Source organism: Dromiciops gliroides, chromosome 2, assembly GCF_019393635.1.
Source record: "Dromiciops gliroides isolate mDroGli1 chromosome 2, mDroGli1.pri, whole genome shotgun sequence".
Lineage (NCBI taxonomy): Eukaryota > Metazoa > Chordata > Mammalia > Microbiotheria > Microbiotheriidae > Dromiciops > Dromiciops gliroides.
The window spans coordinates 656,708,691-656,731,672 of record NC_057862.1 but is presented as its reverse complement, the minus strand read 5'-3'; the positions used below and the strand labels follow the sequence as shown (position 1 = coordinate 656,731,672).

Genomic DNA, 22,982 nt, shown 5'->3' with positions numbered 1-22,982 from the left:
GTTTTTCCTCTTTGCTCTGATTCTTCTTTCACAGCAAGACTAATGCAGAAATTTGTTTAATGTGATTGTATATATATATATATATATATATATATATATATAACCTATATCAGATTACTTGCTGTCTTGGAGAGGGGAGGGGGGGAGGGAGGGGAGGGAGGGAGAAAAATTTGAAGCTAGAAATCTCATAAAAACAAATGTTGAAAATTATCTCTACATGTACCTGGGAAATAATAAAATACTTTCATAATTAAAAAAAAAGGAATCATGAGCAGGCAGATTTCAGAAAAACCTGGAAAAACTTAAGTAGACTGATGCTGACTGAAGTGAGCAGAACCAGAAGAACATTGTACACAGTAACAGCAACATTGTGTGATGATCAACTGTGATAGACTTGGCTCTTCTCAGCAGTACGATGGCCCAAGACAACTCCAAAGAAGTCATGATGGAAAATGTTCTCCACATCCAGAAAAAAGGACTGTTGATTCTCTTCCTTGTTCTCCCCATTAACCCTTGAGAAAGCAAGCAACATAAGATCAATCTACATGTTACATCCTTCAAAACATATGTCCGTATTAGCCATGTTATAGGAAAAAAAACCCCACATATATAGGCACACAAAAGAAAAAAATGGAAAGAGAAAAGTATGCTTCAATCTATATTCAGAGGGTACCTTTTCCTCAATGGAGAGGAAGAGAATGGTGCGCCCAAATTGTCTTAGATCATTGTCTTGAATGGAGTAGATAAATTTTTTTACAATTGTTTCTTGTATTAAAGAATTTCCTCTTAAGCAACACATTTGAAAACCCTTAACCAATAAGAAATATGATTTTAAGAGTCAAAACTAAAATAAAATGTAGCCAAACTGACAGTACTAAAAGAATCATGATTCTCTGAATAAATTAACTTCATAAAATTCTTGTGGAGCCAAAGAATCTAGGTGATAGAATTCATTCAAAACAAACAACAAGGGGGCAGCTAGGTGGTGCAATGGATAAAGCACTGGCCCTGGATTCAGGAGGACCTGAGTTCAAATACGGCCTCAGACACTTGACACTTACTAGCTGTGTGACACTGGGCAAGTCACTTAACCCCCATTGCCCTCTCCCAACCCCCCCCCCGAAAACCCCAAAACAGTTACCTAAAACATTGCCATATTAGTAATTTTGTACATGAAAAGTTAAAGAAAAAAATTGAAAGTGAAAAATAGCATGCTTTAATCTGTGTTCCATCAATATCTGTCTCTACTTCAGAGGTGGACAATATGTTACATCAATAGACCTTTGGGATTTCCTGGAATCATTGCATTGTGGAGGTTAAGACTTTCATCAAACAATATTGCTGTCTCTGTGCACAATGTTCTCTTGGTTCTGCTCACTTCACTATCCATCACTTCATACAAGTCTTTCTAGGCCCTTCTGAAATCATCCTGCTTGTCATTTCTTATAGCACAATTAGATTCCATAACCGTCATATACGACAGTATGGGCATACCTTTGATTTCCAATTCTTAGTCAGCACAAAAGGGTCTGGTATCAATATTTTGTACAAATACATCTTTTTCTCTGTTGGGGGATGTCTTTGGGATACCAACTCAACAGTAGTATTGTTACCTATCTGGAGATCAAGGGAAAGGCAGGGGGCATCCATCAAACATAGAAGAGAATAGGCCTTTCATTGAGTATGAGGTCCATCTGATGGGAATTGAGGGGAGAGCTCAGCTGCACCATTGGTAGTTCCTTAGCCTACAGGCTGGGGCAGGATCTCTGGTCAATGGAATACATGAGATCTAAACTATGTTCTCTTCCAATCCAAAGGTCTTCATGGTTGCTTTGCTCTGCTTACTGTCTATGAGATCTTAGGAAACCATGTCTGTCCTGACCCCCATAGAAGACACCTCTAAGTCAAGGAATAAAATTGTCAATTCCTATTCATATTTCTTTAGCAATTCTCCTCCCTCAGATGGGCACCTAACTCTCTACTCTCATGACCAAAACTCTACCTTAGATCCTCATCCCTTTAGGAATGAGTTGAAGGCCATTGGCCTCTTTTGTGTCTCCCTGCCTGCCGGCTCTTTTCCCCCTTCACATATTAGCCTCTGCTGTCAACATTTCTCCCCAAGCTTTCTATATGTTGGAAGTCACCTTAATGATTATCTCCTGCAACCCTCAAATTTGAAAGATGGAGAAATGGAGGCACAGAGCTTAAATGGGTGGCTTAAGCTGAGATAATATTTGACCCCAGGGGTTTGGCTTTTGTTTTTGTTTTGTTTTGAACATAAATGCTTTGAGCTAATCAGTACAAAGGAGAGGTTCAGATAAAGTGCTAAGAACTATGAGGAAGGAAAGGCCAATTCTAGCTGGGAGAAGGAGTTAGAGAGACTCATCCCTACACCCTTTTCAGATGCCAGTCTATTAGGTTGGACCAACTCACTCTGTGTTTCCCAATAATTCCAACTCTCAGATGTCTGGGTGTTATTGTTTGTTTATTTTCAGATTCCCTTACGGACTTGTATGCTCCAACAGATCAGGATATTCATTCTATAAATGTACTTTCTAATCTTTTTCTTCAGTTCCCTAGAAGAGAAGATCTGAGCAATGAAGTTTGAGAGGTGCTGACAATTCCTTTAGTTCCTCAGATCACCCACAACCACTAAGGCCAGTTCCAATATCTTTGAAGAGTTAGGTGTTGGAATTAAATTTTTTAAAAATATTTTTTATTCCCCCAATTACATGTAAAAACAATTTTAAACATTCATTTAAATTTTTTGAGTTCCAAATTCCCTCCCTTCTTTCTTCTCTCCACTTGTCAGTGAGAAAGCAAGCAATTTGACATAGGTTATACATGTGTAATAATGCAAAACATATTTCCATGTTAGTCACATTTGAAAAAATAGACTGAAAAGAAAAAAGAAAAATGAAGAAAATATGGAAAAAATATGCTTCAATCTGCATTCTGACTCCACCAGTTCTTTCTCTACACATGGATAGCATTTTTTAACATAAATCTTTCAGAGTAGTCTGGCATCCTTGTATTGCTGAGAAAAGGCAAGCCATTCACAGTTGGTCATCATACAATACTGTCATTAATGTATACAATATTCTCTGGGTTCTACTCATTTTTCTTTGCATCAGGTCATGTAAGTCTTAGCAGGTTTTTCTGAGAACATCCTGTTCATCATTTCTTATTGCACAATGATATCCCATCACAATCACATACAACAACTTGTTCAGCCATTGCCCAGTTGATGGATATCCCTCACTCCCATAATTTTCAATTATTTGTCACCATTAAAGGAGCTGCTACAAATATCTGTGTACATGGAAGTCCTCTTCCTTTTGTTTTCTCTTTCTTTGGGAGAGGGATCTGGTCATGGTACTTTTGGTCAAAGAGTATAGATGGTTTTATAGCCCTTTGGGAATAGTTCCAGATTGCTATACAGAATGTTTGAATCAGTTTACAACTTCACCAACAGTGCATTAATGTCTCAATTTCCCCACATGCCCTCCAACATTTGCTATTTTCCTTTTCTGTCATACTAGTCAATGTGATATGTGGGAGGGTGGGGGTGGAGGCTCAGAGTTGTTTTAATTTGCATTTCTCTAATCAATAGTGATTTAGAGAATTTTCCTATGACTAAATATAGCCTTATGTCATCTGAAAACTGCCTGTTCATATCCTTTGATCATTAGTGCTTTTTATTTCTATATATTTGACTCCATCCTTTGTCTATTTGACATGAAATACATGTGAAAGAAACTTGCTGTAAATGTATTCAGTTATGATTACAATGTGTTTTTCTACATTATATTTTCCCATTCATCCTCTGTCAGTCTCTTTCTATCTCCCTCTGTGCCTCTCTCTTTTCACTGTTTCCATTTCTGAAGTGTTTTGTTTCTGACATTTACCTTACCCAATCTGTCCTCCTTTCTATCAGCTCACTCCTTGTGCATCCCCTCCTACTTCCTTGTGGAGTAAGATAGATTTCTATACACAACTCAGTGTGTATGTTATTCCCTCTTTGAGCCATTTCTGATGAGAGCAAGTTTCACACACTCCCTCACACCTGCCCCATCTTCCTCTCCAATGGAAAAAGCTCTTTTGCACCTCTTTTATGTCAGATAATTTGGCCCCTCTACCTGTCCCCACCCAGGAGGGCCCGGCAAGACTTCCCAGATTCTTCACCTCCCAGGAGGACCCGGCACGACTCCCCGGACCCCTTGCCTCCCAGGAGGACCCAGCACGACTCCCCAGACTCCTCGACTCTCAGAAGGGAGCCAGGGAAACATCTGCATGACGCCAGAGACTCTACTCCTCAACACAGGAAATTCCAGACAAACTTTTCAACCAAGAAACACCAGAGGCATGATGTAGATTCTTCTCTTCCTGGGAAGAGGAAGCAGCGAGCCTCTGGTTCAGATCTGTCTCCTCCACGGAACAAGCGGAAACGAGACTCTGGTTCGGACCTCTCCCCACCAAGAAGGAAGCAGAAAACCAAGTCTTCGGATTCAGACTGCTCTCCACCTCAAAGGAGCCAACGTCCTGGAGCAAAGGCCACACAGATGTCGCCTGGGGCCCAAACTGGGTGGGTGTCCGCTGTGAGGAGAGAGCGGCAGGAGCTCAGGAGGCAGGACCAAGAAACCAAGCAATTGGCAGCTGAATTCCAGAATGCTGAAACCCTGTTTCGGGATAAGTCTGGCCGCAAGAGGGACCTGAAGCTGATTCGATTAGAGCAAGGGAGAAAAGAAGAGGAGGAGGCAGAGAAGAAGGAACAGTATGCTCAGTGGGGAAAGGGCCTTGCCCAGAGCCGGCAGCAGCAACAGAATGTGGAGGATGCCATCAAGGAGATGCGGAAGCCATTGGCCCGCTCCATCAGTGATGAGGACCTGGATCAGATGCTCCGAGAGCAGCAGAGAGAGGGTGATCCCATGGCCAACTTCATTAAGAAGAAGGAGGCCAAGGAGAACAAGGATAAGAAAGAAAAACCGCTCTACAATGGCCCTGCAGCTCCCCTCAACCGATTCAATATCCGGCCCGGGTATCGCTGGGATGGCATGGACAGGTCCAATGGCTTTGAGGAGAAGCATTTTGCCAGACTTGCGGCCAAGAAAGCAGTTGAGGAAATTGCCTATAAATGGAGCATCGAGGATATGCAGCCCTTGTAACTAAGAGATGGCTGTAGGTTCTGGTGGTGGGCAAAGGGCAGAAGAGATTGTGAGGCAGGGGAAAGGCTAATAATGAATATAGAAGAGCCATGCATGGTTGCCACCGATGACCTTGGGAGAGAAAGCTTAGATTTTGATATCTGGTTGTGGGGCTGGAGGTGCCATAACCCAGGGAAATGTCCATATTCTCCTGCCATTCACACAACTGTTTCTCTACTGTCTTTTTTTTTCCTTTGGCAAGGCAATGAGGGTTAAATGATTTGCCCAGGTTCACACAGCTGTTACGTGTCAAGTGTCTGAGGCTGGATTTGAACTCAGGTCCTCCTGAATCCAAGGCTGCTGCTTTATCCACTGAGCCACCTAGCTGCCCCCTCTCTCTACTATCTTTTAAGGGGAACAAACACCACCGAGGGTCATACAAGTGCCCCAGAGTGCATTCTTGATTGGGCTTTTTCTTCCCCTCCCCCGCCAACAAATAAACATCTATTTTTGTTAAAACAAAAACTCAAATCCAGAAAGGAAAGCAGCCAGCCAGCATCCCATTGATATGGATGAGGATGAACTTGAAATGCTTTACACAACAGCCAAACACATGGGGAAAGAAGGCCAAGAGGAAAGCAAGGGAAAAACAATGGGAAGAAGCAAGGCGCCTTGTTGCCTTCCAAAAGAAGAGAACTTTGAACAGCTGGCATAGTGTAGGGTCCCAGGCACTAAGAATGGAATGATAATATAAGAGATGGAATGTAGATTCCAAGACAGGCTATCCAGATAAGGAAGAGCCCTTAAAGTGCCTATAGCATGAGCAAATTATGCATGAGGAGTTCATGCAGCCTTTAGTCAATCGACATTTTCCACACAAGCACTGCCACCAAATAGAGAAGAAATGATCAACTACCTGGGGAAAACCTAGCCCAAACCCAGAGGTTTTTGTGGGTGGTGGGGTTCCACATTCCACAACCAAACAGCTGCTCTTCAAGGGAAATAACCCAACTACAGCAATCGCTTGGCCTGTTTAAATCATACCTAGGAGAAGACTTCACCACCACCTCCCCTGTCTTTGGTTTCTCCTGGCAGCATGGGACATGGGCGGGTAGAATGTCCAAAGTCTGGTCCCCACAGTATGTGTTGGCTCATGTGGGTATTGATGGGAACCATGTGTATGAAGTGTTTTGGCTAATGGGACCTACCTGTTCTCAAACCTCTTTGTGAACCCAATAGAGTAGTTAGGACCTGTAATAGATAGAAGCCAAATGGATCTTCTTTTGGGTTTCTGTCTCAGTGTCAGCTCCTAGCTTTCAGCTCCCTGGGGCTTTGCTGGAGATCAGGGGTGGAGAAGAGCCATTATGGACCATCTCTGCTTCTAGGAAAGCCTGTGGCATAAGGCAGTGGGCAACAATGATGCTATTTCCTGGGCACTTTGGCTGGAAGAAGCAGCGTTGATGTCTCCTAGCCCAGGCTACTGAGGTGGAAGTGTTGGTTTCTATTTGGGAAGTGGGCATCTTGGGCTCTTTCACCAGACTGGCTGTTCTCTGGTGGGAGTTTTAATGAGATAATAGATACACTGTTAATCAGTCAAAAAGTCTCCATTGACAACTTGAGGGTCACCTATTGATTATTGTAGATCTACTTTCTACTTGTGTTAATAGATTTTAACCAGTTATGAAAATCTTGTCACTAAACTATTCATGACCTAGTTTTCTAATAGTGAAAGTGACATGTAAAATAAGTAGGTAGATATTGTTAAAGATTTGTTCCTAGAAGCTCTTTCCCAGTGGCCCCTGTCCCTGTCCTGTCCTCTGGATGGGGCTCCAGATGGACCCCACGGTCACATGTATTGTTAGGCAAAGGGGGAGAGCCATGTGAAGGACTTGACCTTGATGGCCCCTTCTGATGCCTTCCAGTGAAGACAGTGACTGTGACTCTTGGTTCCCTAAGGTGTCCTACCTGGGCAGACAGACAGGACATGTGAAATCTATTTGTCCAATTGCCTGAGGGTTTATACCCTGTGGGCTCAGCAACAGGGTCTTAAGGCTCAGGGCCTTCATGCCAAGCAAGTGAAGGACTTTTTCCAAGGCCTCATTAAAGGGTCAGGGGATGGCTTCTCCCTGCCTTTTCTATTTGGCCTCCTAGATAGACCAGCACAAGTCTTCTAAAGACAGCATCCTGTCCCGATTCTGCACCCAGATTTGCTGCACACCATCCTTCTCTAAATGCTTGGCTAAAGCCTTATAGATTATACAAAGTCTCTTCCTGGTTTCCCTCCTAACCTCAGTATCAGGGGAGGCCCTCACATCCAGCAAGACTTGGATGGAATGTGGGCTCCATGTGTCCCCTTGTGGTGCTGAAGGGTGAGGCCTCTGCCTTATTCCAGTGGCTGGAGGAGACAAGAAGATATGGTTAGAGTAATGGGCCGCTCCCATTGACAGTGAACAGGGCAATCCCAGGGCCATGTGGAATGATGGTGGCTCAAGGAAGCTGACTCAGTCCACTCCTGAGCCCTGCTCTCCTTTTCTAGTAACTTTTTGGATCCTATTGTGTATATTGGTAATAGACTAAGAGTATGAGTGATCCCCTGGGGTTGGTCTTGGGGGGAGTGGTCTTACCTTCCTCTTCATCACCAGTTTGTTAAGGGCATTGATAGCAGAAGAGATCTCCTGGGTTGATAATGGGAACTGTTCTCATCTGTTCCTGGATAGTGGCTCTAAGGAAGTTATACTGGCTGGTGTGGGATGATCTGTAGTGGGTGTTGGAAGATGTTCTCCTGAGTCTAGTGATATGAGAGTTAAAAGGCCATAGGTCTATGGGATCTTTTAGTATGGACGTTTTGGGATATTCTCCTATGTCTCTTATGTTTTGACACACTGACAGCCAAGGGATGGCCTGTGTTAAACGTGGGGGTTGGTGTTATTCTGTCATTTTCTTTGGAATATCAAAATAGTTTGAGGTCCATGAGGGCCCTGAAGGAATTTCTCCTCAGTCACGTTTTGGGAATACATATAACCGGACATGGGATCCACAGGATCTCCTGGGTTGGACCTTGGGTTTCCTTCTCCTGTGTCTCTTGATCCAGGATGTAGGGAAGAGACACTGAATGCTATGGTATGATCTAGGGTGGACGTTGGTGTATGATCCTGACTGTCATGTGGTTTGGGACAGGGATAAAAGGGCTTGGGCTCCATGGAACAGCTGTGAGGGTTGCTTGGGGCTTTCTCTCTGTTAAGCCCATGGATGATGGAGGTTACATTCTAAGCAGTTACCTGACTTGGCACCTGACCCAGCCAGGGAGGAGTGTAACCTGGCATGGGGTGCCAACTATATGCCCCTGTGGAAATGACAAGAGAAGTAAAGAGATAGAAATGGTTGAAAATCTATTCCTAGAAGCTCTCTCTCTCCATGTCCTCCTATCCTTGTCCCATCACCTAGGGAGGGCTTCAGATGGACCCCAGGGCCAAGGGGGGAGAGCCATGGGAAGGACTTCACCCTGATGACTCCTTATGATAGCTTCCAGTAAGAGCATGGATTATGATTTTTAGGTCTCACCTAAGGTGTCCTGCCTGAGCAGGCAGAAACCACTAAACACATGTGTCCAGTACTTGCCTGAGGTTTCATAGGTTGAGAGCTAAGCATCAGGGACTTCAGGCTCAGAGCCTCCATGCCAGGCTTGTGTGAAGAGCAGGACTTTTTCCAAGGCCTCATTAAATGGGCAGGAGATTGGTTCCCCCTGCCTTTTCTGGTTGGCTTCCTGGATACACCAGTACAAGTCCTCCAGAGCCAGCATCATGTCCTGACACAGCACCCAGCTCTGCTACACACCCTCCTTGTGGAAATGCTTGGCTAGCCACTTCTTTCCCAACATCTCCATCCAAACCAGATAGGAAACTAAAAGTAATGATCTCAATTTTCTCTAAAACAGAAAGTAATCATGTCTCTTCCTGGCTTTCCTCATAGCCTTTATATCAGAGGAGGCACACAGCAAGACTCAAATGGACTCTGGGCTCCTTGTGTCCCCTTGGGGGTATATAACACAGAGGCCTTGGCCTTCTTCTAGTGGCCTTGCTCTCCTCATAGTTCTCAGCATTTTTGTGGCCTTCTCCCTTGTACTTACTAGAACTTGGCATTTACAGTCAAATACCCGAGGAGGTCGAAGTAGCTCAGCTTAAGCCACTCATTTAAGCTCTGTGCCTCCATTTCTCCATTCCTCAAATGAGAGGGTTGCAGGAGATAATCTTTAAGGTGACTTTCACCATACAGAAGATTCAGGAAGAACTCCTGAGAGCAGAGGCAGCATGTGAAGGGTAGCAGGGAGACAATAAGAGGGCAATCGCCATGGTCAAGTCCCTAAAGTGATAGAGACCTAGGGTAGAATTTTGGTCATAAGACTAGAGTTAGGTGCCCATCTGAGGGAGGACCTGACAATTTCCTTTCATAACTTAGTGGTTCTTTCTCTGGGGCCAGGAGAGACATGGTTTCCTAAGATCTCATAAAAATTAAGAGGAGACATGCCACATGAAGGACTTTGTATTGGAAGGGGACATGGTTTAGATGTCATGCTCTTGACCAGAGATGCTGGCCCAGCCTCCAGGAGGGATGATCAATGGCATAACTGAGAACTCCCATCAATCCCCCTCCATTGGACCGCCTACTCAACCTTGGTCTATTCTCTTCCAAGTATGATCCCCCACCATTTTTCTCTGATCTCCAGATAGATGATATCTCAAAATTTCTGGATGATGCTGGTTTATTTGGAGATATAAAGGCAAAAGGAAGAGAGGTAAAATGAGGAGAGGAAAGCATGAGTCTCAGAACCCAGCCAAGGCCTCCAATAGTACAGCACACCATTCCCTGCTATTTTTTAAAATAAAAGTATTTTATTATTTTCCAGTTACATGTAGAAATCGTTTTCAACATTTGTTTATATAAGATTTCCAATTTCAAATTTTTCTCCCTTCCTACCCCCCTCCCCTAGACAGCAGGCAATCTGATATAGGTTTTATACACACACACACACACACACACACACACACACACACACACACAATAACATTAAACATATTTCTGCATTAGTCATGTTATACAAGAAGGATCAGAGCACAAAGGAAAAACCTCAAATCAGAAAACCAGCAGCATCAACAACAAATGAAATAGTATGGACCAGTCAGCATCCATATTCCACAGTTCCTTTTTTTTCTGGATTTGGAGAGCCTTTTCCATCATGAGTCCTTTGGAACATTCTTGTTCCATTGGATTGGTAAGAAGAATCTAGTCTGTCACAGTTGATCAACACATAATGTTGATGATACTGTTTATAATGTTCTTCTGTTTCTGCTCATCTCATCATCAGTTCATGCAAGTCCTTTCAGGTTTCTCTGAACTCCACCTGCTCATCGTTTCTTACAGCACAATAGAATTCCATTACATTCAAATAACTCAACTTGTTCAGCCATTCCCCAATTGATGGACATCCCCTCAATTTCCAATTCCTTTCCACCACAAAAAGAGCAGCTATAAATATTTTTGTACATCTGGGTCCTTTTCCCTTTTTTTGGATCTTTGGGGAAAAGACCCAAGAGTGGTATTGCTGGGTCAAAGGGAATGCACAGCTTTATAGCCCTTTGGGCATAATTCCAAATTGCTCTCCAGAATGGTTGGCATTCCCTGCTATTTTTGAGAGACTTTGTTTCTTTACTTTTAGGTTCCTGCCTTGATTACCTATAGTTGTAGGGAAAGAAATGCAGAGGTAGGGGGAAGAACTGTAGAGATACATGTGGAAGTGGGGATGGACACAATAAGAAGCCTAGATTTCAGGGCTGGTATTCATAGGTCCCTTGATTCAAGATACAGGGTGTTGGGGTTATGGATTATGGATTATGACCTTGGGTGGTGGTATCAGCTGTCTCCTCTTTCTGGATTGAATCAAGAGTTGGCACAGTCTGTGGGTTCAATGCAGTTGGGACTTGGGGAGCATTTTCAACTGGTACTTTCTGGTCCATGTTGATTAAAGGAGTATCAGTGGCAGGAAACCCTTTGGGTGGATTTTGGCTTTGGACTGCCATGTGATGACCTGGGTTGGATTTGGGGGGATGTTGCCATCTGTCATGTGGCTTGGGCTGTATATTGACCTGCCTCTTCTTCTTCCATAATGTCAGAAGCACAACAGCTGAAGCATGTCCTGGGGTTGATGATGGGAGTTGTTCTCATTTGTCTCTTGATGCTGGATGCAGGGCAGTGGTATCAGCTGAAATGGGATAACTTATGGTGGATGCTGGAAGGTGTTCTCCTGGGTGAAGTGACTTGAGATAGAGCTGACAGGCCTTGGGGGTCCATGGAATCTCTTGGAGCGGAGGTTGTTCCCCTCTGTCATTTGCTTTGGGACGTAGATAAAAGGGCTGGGGGCCCGTGGGATCATGCGAAGTGACACCTGACCCAGCCAGGGAGGATTCCACCTTGGTATGGTATGCCCCAGTGAAAGTGATAAGCAAAGAGGTAAAAATGTGTAAAAGTCTATTCCTAGAAGCTCTCTCCCCACATCCCCCTCTCCTTTCCCTGGTCTAACATGGGGCTTCAGAGGGAACCCAAGGCCACCTAGTGATTAGTCAAGGGGCAGTGGCATGGGAAGGACTTTACCCTCATGGCCCCTTCTAGTGCCCTCCAGGGAGGGCAGTGTCAGTGCCCCTTGGGTCCCCTGGGGGGCCTCTCTGTGCAGACCAGAACTGCTAAATCCCTGTGTCCTGTACTCATCTGAGGGTTCATAGCCTGTGGGCTCAGCATCAGGGACTTCAGGCTCAGGACCTCCACTCCAGGCCTGTGTGAAGGGCAGGACTCTTTCCAAGCCCTCATGGAATGGATCCAGGAGGCACACCCTCCTTGTGCAAACGTTTGGCTATATGTAGCCTCGTAGATCACTCAGAGTTTTTTCCTGGTTTCCCTCATAGCCTGGATATCAGGGGAGGCCCACACATGCACAAAAGCCCCTTGAGGTGCCGCAGGCTGAGGCCTCTGCCCTCTGCCATTGGCTGGAGAGAAAAGAAGTGGTTAGAGCTCTGGATGGCCCACACTGAAAGGGAGCAGGGCTATCCCAGGGCCTAGAAGCCATCCTCTATGGCCATGTGGAAGGAAGCCTTGTAGTACAGCTGCTGCTCCACAGACAGCTCATGGAGACTGGGGGGCTTCACTCTCACTGGGGCACCCTCCAGCAGGGGAGGAGCTTTCTTTCCTTTTCCTTTCCCTTTCCCTGCATTAGCCAATGCAGCTCCTTGACCTTTGCCTGTCACTGGGCCATCCTCTTCCTGGCCTGGCTTTGCAGCCTTCAAGGGCTCTGTTGCTTCAGCCTTTTGCAGCTCTTTGGGGGCTGGGGGTAGCTGGCTGAACACCCTCAATACTCAGCCAGTGAGCTTTGAGGCAGACGTCAGTGGGGACAGGGGTAGGGGAGTGTCAGTGATGTCATTCAAATCCACCTCTTTCTCATCATAGAATTAAAGTTCCTGGCCTCCACCAGAGGCAGACTGGAATGGAATGGATTCTTGGGCAAGGAACCCATACAGAGGCTCAACATTCTTCACCTTAAGGACATTGTCTATACCACTTATTGTGAGCTTCTTTTTTTTTTTTTTCAGAAAAGTTGGCTTGTTTTTCTTTACAAGGTATCCAAAATATAAAAACTGTACAAAATACAACAAAGGCAGAAAACTGGCAGTGACTTGTTTAAGTCTGCTTTTAGTTTCCCAAAGCAAGGCTCTGTATTGGAGGTAAGCAACTGAAATGTCTGCATTTGACTTCAAGTTTATTGTATTTTGTAGTTCAGCTGAACTACTGAAACCAAAGTTTAGCCGAAGATCTTTATTCTAAGCTCTCTCCACAAAAGGTTAGTTTACAAAGAGGGGACTAGGGAAACATAGGAAGTCACTTCCTATGTGAATCAGTATTTTACTGACTTCACATAAGAGAATTCCTTTATTAATAGGAGCTGTTACTTCACTGGCTTGTGAAATTCTCAGTTGCACTTAAGTTAATTAGTCAGACCTCTGTAAATAGTGCACTGAGATTTACTCAGGAGGACAAGAGGTTTATTTACATAAGACTAGATGCCTGCTTATTTGATGTCAGTGGACTAAGAGTATATGTGATTGTTTAAAGTGAAAAATAAGAAACTTATTAGAGTAAGCAACTGCTCTGTTACACCTAAGTACACTTAAATGCCAGGCAGTAGCTCAATTTCATTTTTTCATTTCAGGAACATACCCAGGTAGAGCTTCATCCAACCTAAACTTAGTGTTCTATTGGACGCTAAGGGCTTTGAACCTTCAAGTGGGTCAAAATTATTGAAGTCGGTAACTATAGTTTTTAAGAGAAAATAAATTAAGATGGAAATTGAACAGAAAATGCAGTTTCCCCGTACGCCAAAGCACCATTTTCTGTCTACAGCATCCATGCCTTGTAGCCAACTCACAGAAAGTAGTTAAATGAACTGTTGTCCAGTTTAGATCTCTGTGCAGCCTCCTTCCAGATCCTTTCAGGTAAGACACTCTTTGTGGCTTAAATGTTCATCTTTGAGGTATTTTACTTTTTAGGGTCATTTTGTTCAGAGTGGCTTTCAAAAAGTCTTAATACAGATGGTTTATTGTGGACTATAAGCTCCTGCAGCTAAAACCAAGTTTCTTCTAGTAAAATGGAGGTGCAAAACTGGTGTTGACTTGGTCGTATAGGTTCCTAACCATAAATCCTGTGAATTTTCAGGCAAGTTTATATGTCCAGTGGCTGTAGTAAAGTCATGGGTCTCTAGGTCTTCAAATGCTTTTACAGCATCCCACAAACGAACTGTATTATCCATTGACCCTGATGCTAAGATTTCTCCATCTCTACTAAACTTAAGGGAAAATACTGTATTTGTATGGCCTTTTAATTCTCCAACCATCAGGCCATGTCCAATATCCCAAAGAAGTACCCTGCCGTCTGTGGCTCCAGTAGCCAGGAATCTCCCATTGGGAGAAAATGCCAAAGAATGAATCGGTCCCTTATGTCCCGTGAAGATCCTTACACAGTTCCCATTCGAGACATCCCACAGCCTTACTGTTCTGTCAGCTGAACCCGTAGCAACATAGTTCGAGTTTGGATGAAATCGTGTACAGTTCACATCAGCAAGGTGGCCAACAAATATTCGTAAAGGCTGATAATGATCGGTAGCCCACAGCCGGGCTACCCTGTCATGTCCTCCTGATACAAAATAGTATCCATATGGAGAAAACTGTGTGTCCCACACTGGATAGTTGTGTCCTTTGTAGCCTACCAAACAAGTGAATGTCTGAAGACTCCATAGCCTGACGGTGCCATCTTCTGAGGAGGAAAGTAGGTAGTTTCTGTCAGGACTGAAGCTTGCCCCATAAACAGGCCCACTGTGCCCATGTAGAATCTTCGATTCACTTGCTGTTTTTTCATCCATGATTCTTTCTAAAACATCATCTGATTCTTTGTCTACAAGGCTGAGGTCTGTCGCAGTCTTCAGACTGCGAAGCTTTTGGGGAGTCACAGACCACACTCTGACAGTAGAGTCAGCAAAACCTCCTGCAATCAGACTGGAATCGTCAGCAATATCAACTGCAGTGAGACCCTGATAGGCATTAAGGAATGTATAGAAACAGATGGAAGGTAAACAGTCCAGACCAAGGCGTAGCCGTTTTGTGGTTTCTTTCATGTTCATGATCTTATCCAATTTATCTGAATCTTTCAATTCAGGAAGAGGAATTCTGTTTTGAGGTGGCGCATTCGGATCTTGTTTTTTGCTCTTAGATCCCATGCTATCCTTTTTAGGTCTCTTTTTGGGGGGCTTTCCTTCCTCATTCTCCCCTTCTTCATCTTCATCCAAAGGAACTTCAATTTCTGGTTCATTTAACAAGCCAAAAAACACCTTGGCCTTATTGGCCTCTCTCTGTGCCTCTCCGGGCAAACTTCCCACCACAGCGTCTATCTGTTGCTTACTCCGAGGCCTCCCATCGAAGATGTCAATGTACAGGTGCTCCTGGACTATGTTCCATATTTGGTTGTTCTGTTTCTCCTGGAGGTGTCTTTTCAAGAGTTGATAAGAGTCTCGGGAAACGCGCAAAACAAATTTACTTGTTCGAAAATCCAACAAGGTCTCATTCCCTTTCATGTGCTCCTTTTTGGTAAAGCTAGATAACATTCGCAGATCGTCCTGATAGTAACATTCCTGATCACCGTGAAACTTCTCAAAGAATGATTTGGCTTCATTTTCATGCTGATTGTAGACCAATTCCAAGTACATATGTACAAAGAGAGGATAAAATAACTGAGATAATTCTGCTCGATGACAGTCCAGGGAACATTCAATAAAATGTTTCAGGCCACTGTAGTACTCTTCATACATTGCCGGATCCCCTTGCTGGTTGTAGGCAGACAACACTGCACTGACATCAGGTTGGTCTTCTACTGCAACTCCTGCAACTGTGGCCGGGGCGGGTTCCGGGGCTCCGGGGCCCGCAGTTGCGGGGGAGGCGCCGGAGACCACGCTCAGGAGCGTGCTGGTGGCCTTGGCCCCCAGCCCGTCCACCTCCCCCGGGGCGCCGGCTCCTGCCTCCTTCTCTAGCAGCCCAGCCTCGCGCCGCAGGATCTCCTCGGACTCCAGCAGGTTGCTCTGCCTCAGGAACTGCAGCACAGCCAGCAGGGTCCGCCTGTCGTGAGCGGCGATGCCCTCGGCAGCTGCCGGAGCCGGAGCCGGAGCCGGAGCCGGAGCCGGAGCCGGAGCCGGAGCCGGAGCCGGAGCCGGAGCCGGAGCCGGAGCCCCGCAGTCACCCTCGAGGGCAACACAGTGTTTAGCTGGAGTTTCTTTTCCTTCTTCCATACTGGAGTAGGCCCCCTCTACAGGCAGTGCCCTGTGCTTCTGGTCTCCACCGGCTCCCAACAGCAGCGTTCTCTTTCTGGGTTGTGTAGAGAGCGCACCACTCCTCTTGCCCCCTTTGCCTGGGAGAAAGGGGCTGGAGCTGGGCCTGCCCAAGCTGCCTCCTCCCACCAGGATTTGCTCCCTCTGGGTTCCCTGAGGCTTATATAGGCTCTGGAAGGAGATTGGAGTTCTCACCTGAGGCCGGCCTCCTACTGGCAGCCTAGTTAACACCTTAGCTACTTAAGTAGAAGGAGTTCTGAAAACAAAGACTCCTTATCAGCCCGGGCCCTCCTTCCCTCCTGGGTGAGGATTCATCAGAGAGGATTTAAGGACCTCCTTAATGGCTGATTAAGACTCCTGTAAAACAACAGGAGTGAGGGGCCGTCTTGAGGTGTTGGGAACAAATTAGCCCCAAGTTGTCTCCAAATCAGTCATTTAACATGTATTTCTAGATCCCTTACTAGCCTGCTGGGCATTGTACTAGGGCCTCCTTGCAGATGCTAGTCCAAGAGATCCCTGCCCTCAAAGGGCTCCATCTCTATACACAGGCCCTTTATGTAATACCGACTATACAGGCCTACACAGTCTGGTGGAAACCATAGGGACTGCACGATGTTCAAGCCAAAGGAGATCATCGAATATGGAAGGGCAGCTCTGAAATCAAAGGGATGCCCATCTATTGGGGAATGGCTGAACGAGCTGTCCTATATGATAGCAATGGAATGTTATCGTGCTATTAGAAATGAGAAGCAGGATTTCACAAATTTATAAGAATTCAAGTCATTCCCCGATGGAGAAATGGTCAAAGGATATGAACAGGCAGTTTTCAGATGAAATCAAAGCTAATTATTGCCATATGAAAAAATGCTCTAAACTGTAAGGGGTCAAATTTATTACAAGAGAGTTAATTGGGTAGCTCACCATAATATTGGGGTTCAGAAAATGAGGTGGCCTCAGACACCTAACACTTACTAGCTGTGTGACCCTGGGCAAGGCACTTAACCCCAATTGCCTCACTTAAAAAACAAAAAAAAGAAAAGAATGAGTGACCTCTAGGCCCAAAGTTTCCTCCCCTCCAAACTGCTTATTTTAGTTATTTCTCTCAGGCTAAAACAAGAAAGGAGATTAACAGCCTCTTTTCCACAAGCAAATCAGGTTTTATTAATGGGAAGAAAATATACAACAAAGGTGGAGTTAATAAAGCCAGAGACAAGAGAAAAGGGGAAGAAAAAAAATGGATAAGCTCCCTGGCTCTAGCAAAGACTGACTCAATCCCTAAACTTGCTTCCAGCTCAACTAATTCAAAGAGCTGGCCTCATTTCTATTAACTCACCAACTGGGGTCTAGGGGGAGTCAGCTGTGCAGCCCCTCTCCAGTCTGCTCTTGGAAGATCACCAACAGGAAAGAGAGCTGCCAGCCTCTCTTTTCTACATTTTTTCTGCTTCCACCAAAAGGGAGGTCCTTTAAGCTGGATGGCTGAGAGTGGTGCCCCTGCTGATGTCAGCTGTATAAGTCACTCAGGGCAGGCCTATATCTAATCATCCCAAGTAGGTACTTAGTTTCTGTCCTGATTAGCATGCTTTGCTGGCATTGGATGCCTCCGTTGTGATGATCCTTAAGAAAAGGATCGATGCATTGAAAAACAAATTGCATTTGTTATTGGATATTTAAATAAGCATTTTGCACTCTAGAAAGCATGTTTATGTTGGTTTTTTAAGAAGTCTAATGAAGTTATTAAAACCTGAAGCTTGAAGTTAAGTGCATTGATCATATGATATTTTTGGAAGCATAGACATTGAATTGTAACAGTTTTTAGAATCTCCTTAGTTCACTGAGAATGTCAACATACACACTTATGATTCTGTACTTGGTATATTACAGTGGACGAAGGATACCAAATAATTTTTTCTTTGTAGCTAATGGTTGCCTTGAGGAAGAAATAATTTGGTTGTATTAAGAGGTTTGATTTTAACACAGTTATTAGAGTTGTTTTGCTGGATTTCTTTTGTTAACTCTTTTGTACATGGTTCAAGTTTATGCATGTCAGGAATCCACTGAATTTGTTTCTTCAGTTGTCAGAAAATACTTACCTTTCTCCACCAGTATTGTTGATTTCTGTTTTGTTCTGCTTTTTTTCCTGATAAGTATGTGAAACTTTTCTAAAGAAATAAAGTGTCTTTTGGGATGTAATGGTCTTGGGGGATTGGGGCAGTAATATTTGACAAATGAAGCTATTAATGTATAGTAGTAGATATCAGCTGACTGATCTATTTTTTCAGACTTCTTTATTAACTTTTTTGTGGAATGGGGAACAGTAAATTTTTAAGTGTTCAGGTGTTAAGTTGAACCAGATATTAGCTTTTAGTAGCCAGTCCTACATATATGTAGTCCAAAAAAATTAAACTTGGTGTACAAGGTCATATGGTAAACTTTCTAAAAAGATATTAGGTCCCTCAACCATTACTATATTACTATTATAAGCTAAACTAAAGGACAGACACACCTAAGAAGTAAGGGAGATAAACCCATTAGGTATGGCTCCTGCCTAATCAGAGCCAGGGGACAGAGATAATGGATAGAATTTGGAACTCATAATTTTAAATAAAAATGTTTATTGAAAAATAATAAAATGAGACAACAATGAAAAGACAGAATATCCTTTATGTTAATGCCTAGGCTCCCCCATAATATTTTCTTACTGTAAAGATTGGAGTGATGCCACCTAAAGCTCCACCAAGAGGAGAAGGCATCTGAGGGCAAGCCATGCAGCTTTTCCTTGACTGCAGAAAGTGACGTTTGCTCCTGGGGACTGTCTATCAAAGCTACCAGCCAATTAACTTGGAGCTGTGTGTTCCTGTAGATGGGATGTTCTCAGTTTCACAGGAAGCTTCTGGGAGGAAGAAGGAAACATTGGTTCCTTTTGGTTCCTGACCAGGTAATGGCAGGTCAGATGATGGGATCTTGTAGAAAGTTAGATTTTCACCTTTCTATCTCTCTTCACCAAATTCTTATTCTCCTTAATAAATGCTTAAAAGTCTAAACTCTTGCTAAAGCTTATAATTTATTGGTGATCACTCATTAGATATTTTTAGATAGACTAGCTAGAATTTTATCCCCTTACATTACTTTAGTAGCAGAGTCTTTCTTTAAAGAAACCACAATAACAGCTTAGCTTAGGTGACATTTTTTTTCAATGCATCTCAGGTCCTCCTCAATCCAGGGTTCATGCTTTATTCACATCCCCACCTAGCTCCCCCCATTCCTGGGAGACTCGATGCTGGATGCAGGTTGTTGGGATGGAGGAGATCTCCTGTGGAATATGACCATAGGTGGTGGTGTCAGCTGTATCCTCACTCTGGGTAGAATTACGAGGTATCACCATCTCTGGGGTCAATGCTGTTGTGTGGGGACCAATTTTTAATTGGGGAGCCTTAGCTAAGCTGCTTGCCACAGTGTTGGGGCAAGGAAGGAGACCCGAAGCCTCCCTCAAAATGGAATAGGATTTATTTTAACAGGATCAGTTGGATCAAGGGAAAGGAAATTAAATGGGGAAAGGGAAAATATACAACCTGAAAAAATACCACCAACCAGGAATCAGCTGAGAACACACAGCCCTGATGCTATGGCCTTCCAGCTTCCAGCTAGAATGCCTGACACACACACAAAAAAAACTCCCTTCTCCCAGCACCCCCACACAGTCCCCAGCCATTTGGATGGCTGCTCTGACAGTCACATGACTGCCCTCACTTCCAATCATAATTTTGCCAGGCCCATGTAGGCATCGGCAAGTAGTGATGACGTGGGGTGCCAGCACCATGGCAACGGCTACAACCAGTGGGTGGAACACCATGTGGTTTGCAGAGCCCCAGGCCAGTGCACAGAGGCATAAAACCTCAAATAACAACTAATTCTTTACAGCTGGCTCTTGAGAAGTGTTTCCAACTTGCTCTTCCTGGTACATGTTGTTCAGATGGGGATCAGGGAAAGAATTCCCCCGGGGTAGATCTGCCCCTTCATCTTCCAAATTCTCAGAAGAACCAATATCTGAAGGGATGTCCTGGGGTTGATAATGGGAGTTGTACTCATTTGTCCCTTGATGAGAGTGATGAACACAGGGAAGTGGTATCAGCTGAACGGGGATCATCTGCAGTGGATGCTGGAAGGTGTTCTCCTGGATCAAGTGAGGTGATATAGAGCTGACAAGGCTTGTGGTCCACGGAATCCCTTGTTGTATACCTTGTGGGATGTACCCCTGTGGTATTTGGCTTGGGACATAGAGAAAAGGGCTGGGGCTGCTTGGGATCACCTGCAATGGCATCTGACCCAGCCAAGGAGGAGTCCAACCTGGCATGGAGTTCCAAGAGTATGCCCCTGTGAAAGTGACAAGTCAACAGGTTACAATATTTAAAGGTCTATTCCCAAAAGCTCTCTCCCCATGCCCTCCTCCTTTGCCTGCTTCCAACACTGGAGTTCAGGTGGAGTCTAGGGCCAGATGAATGATTAGTCAAGGGGAAGTAGCAGAGGAAGGGCTTCACCCCGATGGCCCCTTCTAGTGTCCTCCAGTGAGGGCAGTGTCAGTGACTCTTGGTTCCCCTGGGGGTCCCATCTGGGCAGAGTAGAACTGCTAAATCCCTGTGTCCTGTACTTACCTGAGGCTTCATAGCCTGTGGGCTCAGCATCAGGGACTTCAGGCTCAGGACCTCCATGCCACCGTTGGGTGAAGGGCAGGACTCTTTCCAAGCCCTCATGGAATGGGCAGGGGATGGGGTCCCCCTGCCTTTTCTGGTTGGCCTCCTGGATACACCAGTATAAGTCTTCCAGAGCCAGCATCATTTCTCGACACTGCCTCCAGCATCTCTGCACACCCTCCTTGTACAAACGTTTGGCTATAGCCTTATAGATCACTCGTAGCTTCTTCCTGGTTTCCCTCATAGCCTGGATATCAGGGGAGGCCCACACATCCAGTAGAATTCTAATGGACTCTGGGCTCCAAGCCTCCCGCCCTTGGGGTGCAGAAGTCTGAGGCCTCTGCCTTCTTCCAGTGACTGGAGGAGACAAGAAGAAATGGTTAGAGCAATGCACAGCTCACCCTGACAATGAACAGGGCTATCCCAGGGTCTAGATGCCATCTTCTATGGCCATGTGGAAGGAGGGGGCTCAAGGAAGCAGGCCAGACAAGCTCAGGCAGACTTTGGGCCCTGCTCTCCATTCCTTATAACCCTTTGGACCTGATGGCATTTGATCTAAGGTTTGACATGAAGTGAGGGATATTGGGTTGGGTTTTCCAAGGGCACAGTTACAACCTTCCCTGCCTTCAACTCACATAATCTTTCAGGTCACCAATACTAGCATTTTAGGAAGAGAGAATGAAACTGGGATCTCCTGAACACTAACCTGGCCCTCCACAGCCAGTAGATTTTAGAGGCAGGCCTTGGCCCCAGGTCTTCCTGGGCTGGAGGACAGCTTGTTGCTCTCTAAGAAGGTTCTCCCCATTTTATGAATGAGTGAGGATCCTCAGGCAGGGGAATGGCTTGGCCGGTCATGGGCCTCCCCATGGGGAGGGGCTGAGACTTAAAGTGGGCTATTGACACTGAGTGCTCTCTTTACTCTGTCCAGGCCAATGGGTGAGTTGGGTCACTGCTCACCAGTGTAGGGATGGCAAGCCCTCTGCTCCCTGGCCTTCCATCCTTGGATGAGGAGGCAGGCCTCGATGGCAAAGCTGAGGTTGGGGGAAGGATCCATTGGGACCCAAGGAGAGCAGACTGTCCAAGGGCAGGGGATGGTACCTGAAGATTCTGCCAGAGAGTCTGGTGTTGCTGCTCTATTGTCATGCTCCTCAGAAACCAAAGAAGTCATTGTGTCAGGCACACTGGCGGCCATTTTCCTGGTGATTCTGGAGGGAAGAGACAAGACTGAAGTCTTCTCAGACAGAACATTCTCTCTGACATCAAGCTTTTATTTCCCTCTCTGCAAACAGCCCCAGCAGCTCCCATGTCTGCACTCTGGGGACAAGCAGGCATCAAATTCTCTTTCCAAGTCCTAACCTCTACTATGAGAAGATAGCTGTGCCTACCCCAAGTCTTCTCCAAGGTACATAAAACCCCCAGGACAGGAGCCTGAGGTGCTGCCCTTGCTGGCTGCCCTCATCTGCACACTCTCCAGCTCTTCAAGGCCCTCAGAGCTCAAACATGGTAGCCAGCACTGAACATGTGAGTGCAAATGAGCTCTGAGCAGGGAGGGCACCCTCTGCCCTTGGGGCTTGGCCATGGCACCTCTTCTCTAAGGAGCACAGATGAAGAGCTGGAAGGGGCCTTAGGAGCCATCTGAGCCTGGTCTGGGGGCTCCACCTGCATTTACACAGGAGGAAACTGAGGCTCAGCAAAGCCAAAGGCATCTCTAAGAGTTTCTAGGGAGTGACAGTCAGGAGAAGAACCCAGGCTTGAGCCTCCAAATGCAGAGACATTTCCACAGTCTGCCTAACTCTCAACAGGCAGGATAGTCATTCATTTGATACCAAAGTCAGAGAGTGTTAAAATGTCAGGAACATCCCCAAGGTTGTAGAAATAGAATGTGGCAGAGATAGGATGAACACCCAGGTCCTCTGCCCGTTGGCCCCAGGTCAGTAAAGGACACAATGTTATCTCTGCAGTGAACATTGGTTAGTAACCCATTTGATAGATGGGGAACCAGAGGCCCAGGAGGGGACGTGTCTGACCAGGTAGTTCTTGGTGGACCCAGGTCTCCTGCCTCCTCTTTCCTTTCGCTCGAGCAGACAAAGGTCATTCAGGGCCTTCGGTAAAGACTCCTGCTACTAGAGCATCCATGGACTGAAGCCTATGTCAGAATCTGAATGGGGATTGGCCATTCTCTACTTTCCTCTGATCTCCAGCCCCAAGTCCCTCCAGGACCTGGTCAGCAATCCAACC

The 22,982-nt window shown here is 45.3% G+C and overlaps 2 protein-coding genes across 2 annotated transcripts; one reads left to right on the top strand and one right to left on the bottom strand.

Moving 5' to 3' along the window:
- Nucleotides 1-683: 683 nt before the first annotated feature.
- On the top strand, nucleotides 684-5,165 carry LOC122739491 (BUD13 homolog). Its single transcript, XM_043981220.1, has 2 exons — nucleotides 684-701; nucleotides 4,122-5,165. The coding sequence occupies exons 1-2, from the start codon at nucleotides 684-686 to the stop codon at nucleotides 5,163-5,165; spliced, it is 1,062 nt and encodes a 353-aa protein (XP_043837155.1).
- An 8,186-nt stretch (nucleotides 5,166-13,351) lies between these two features.
- LOC122739490 (transcription initiation factor TFIID subunit 5-like) lies at nucleotides 13,352-22,323 on the bottom strand. The gene is made up of 5 exons (XM_043981219.1): nucleotides 22,130-22,323; nucleotides 21,702-21,949; nucleotides 20,706-21,101; nucleotides 20,000-20,148; nucleotides 13,352-15,909 (listed from the first exon to the last, which is right to left on the bottom strand). Exons 1-5 carry the CDS (start codon nucleotides 22,321-22,323, stop codon nucleotides 13,780-13,782), a joined length of 3,117 nt encoding a protein of 1,038 aa, XP_043837154.1. The 3' UTR covers nucleotides 13,352-13,779.
- Between the last annotated feature and the right edge of the window lie 659 nt (nucleotides 22,324-22,982).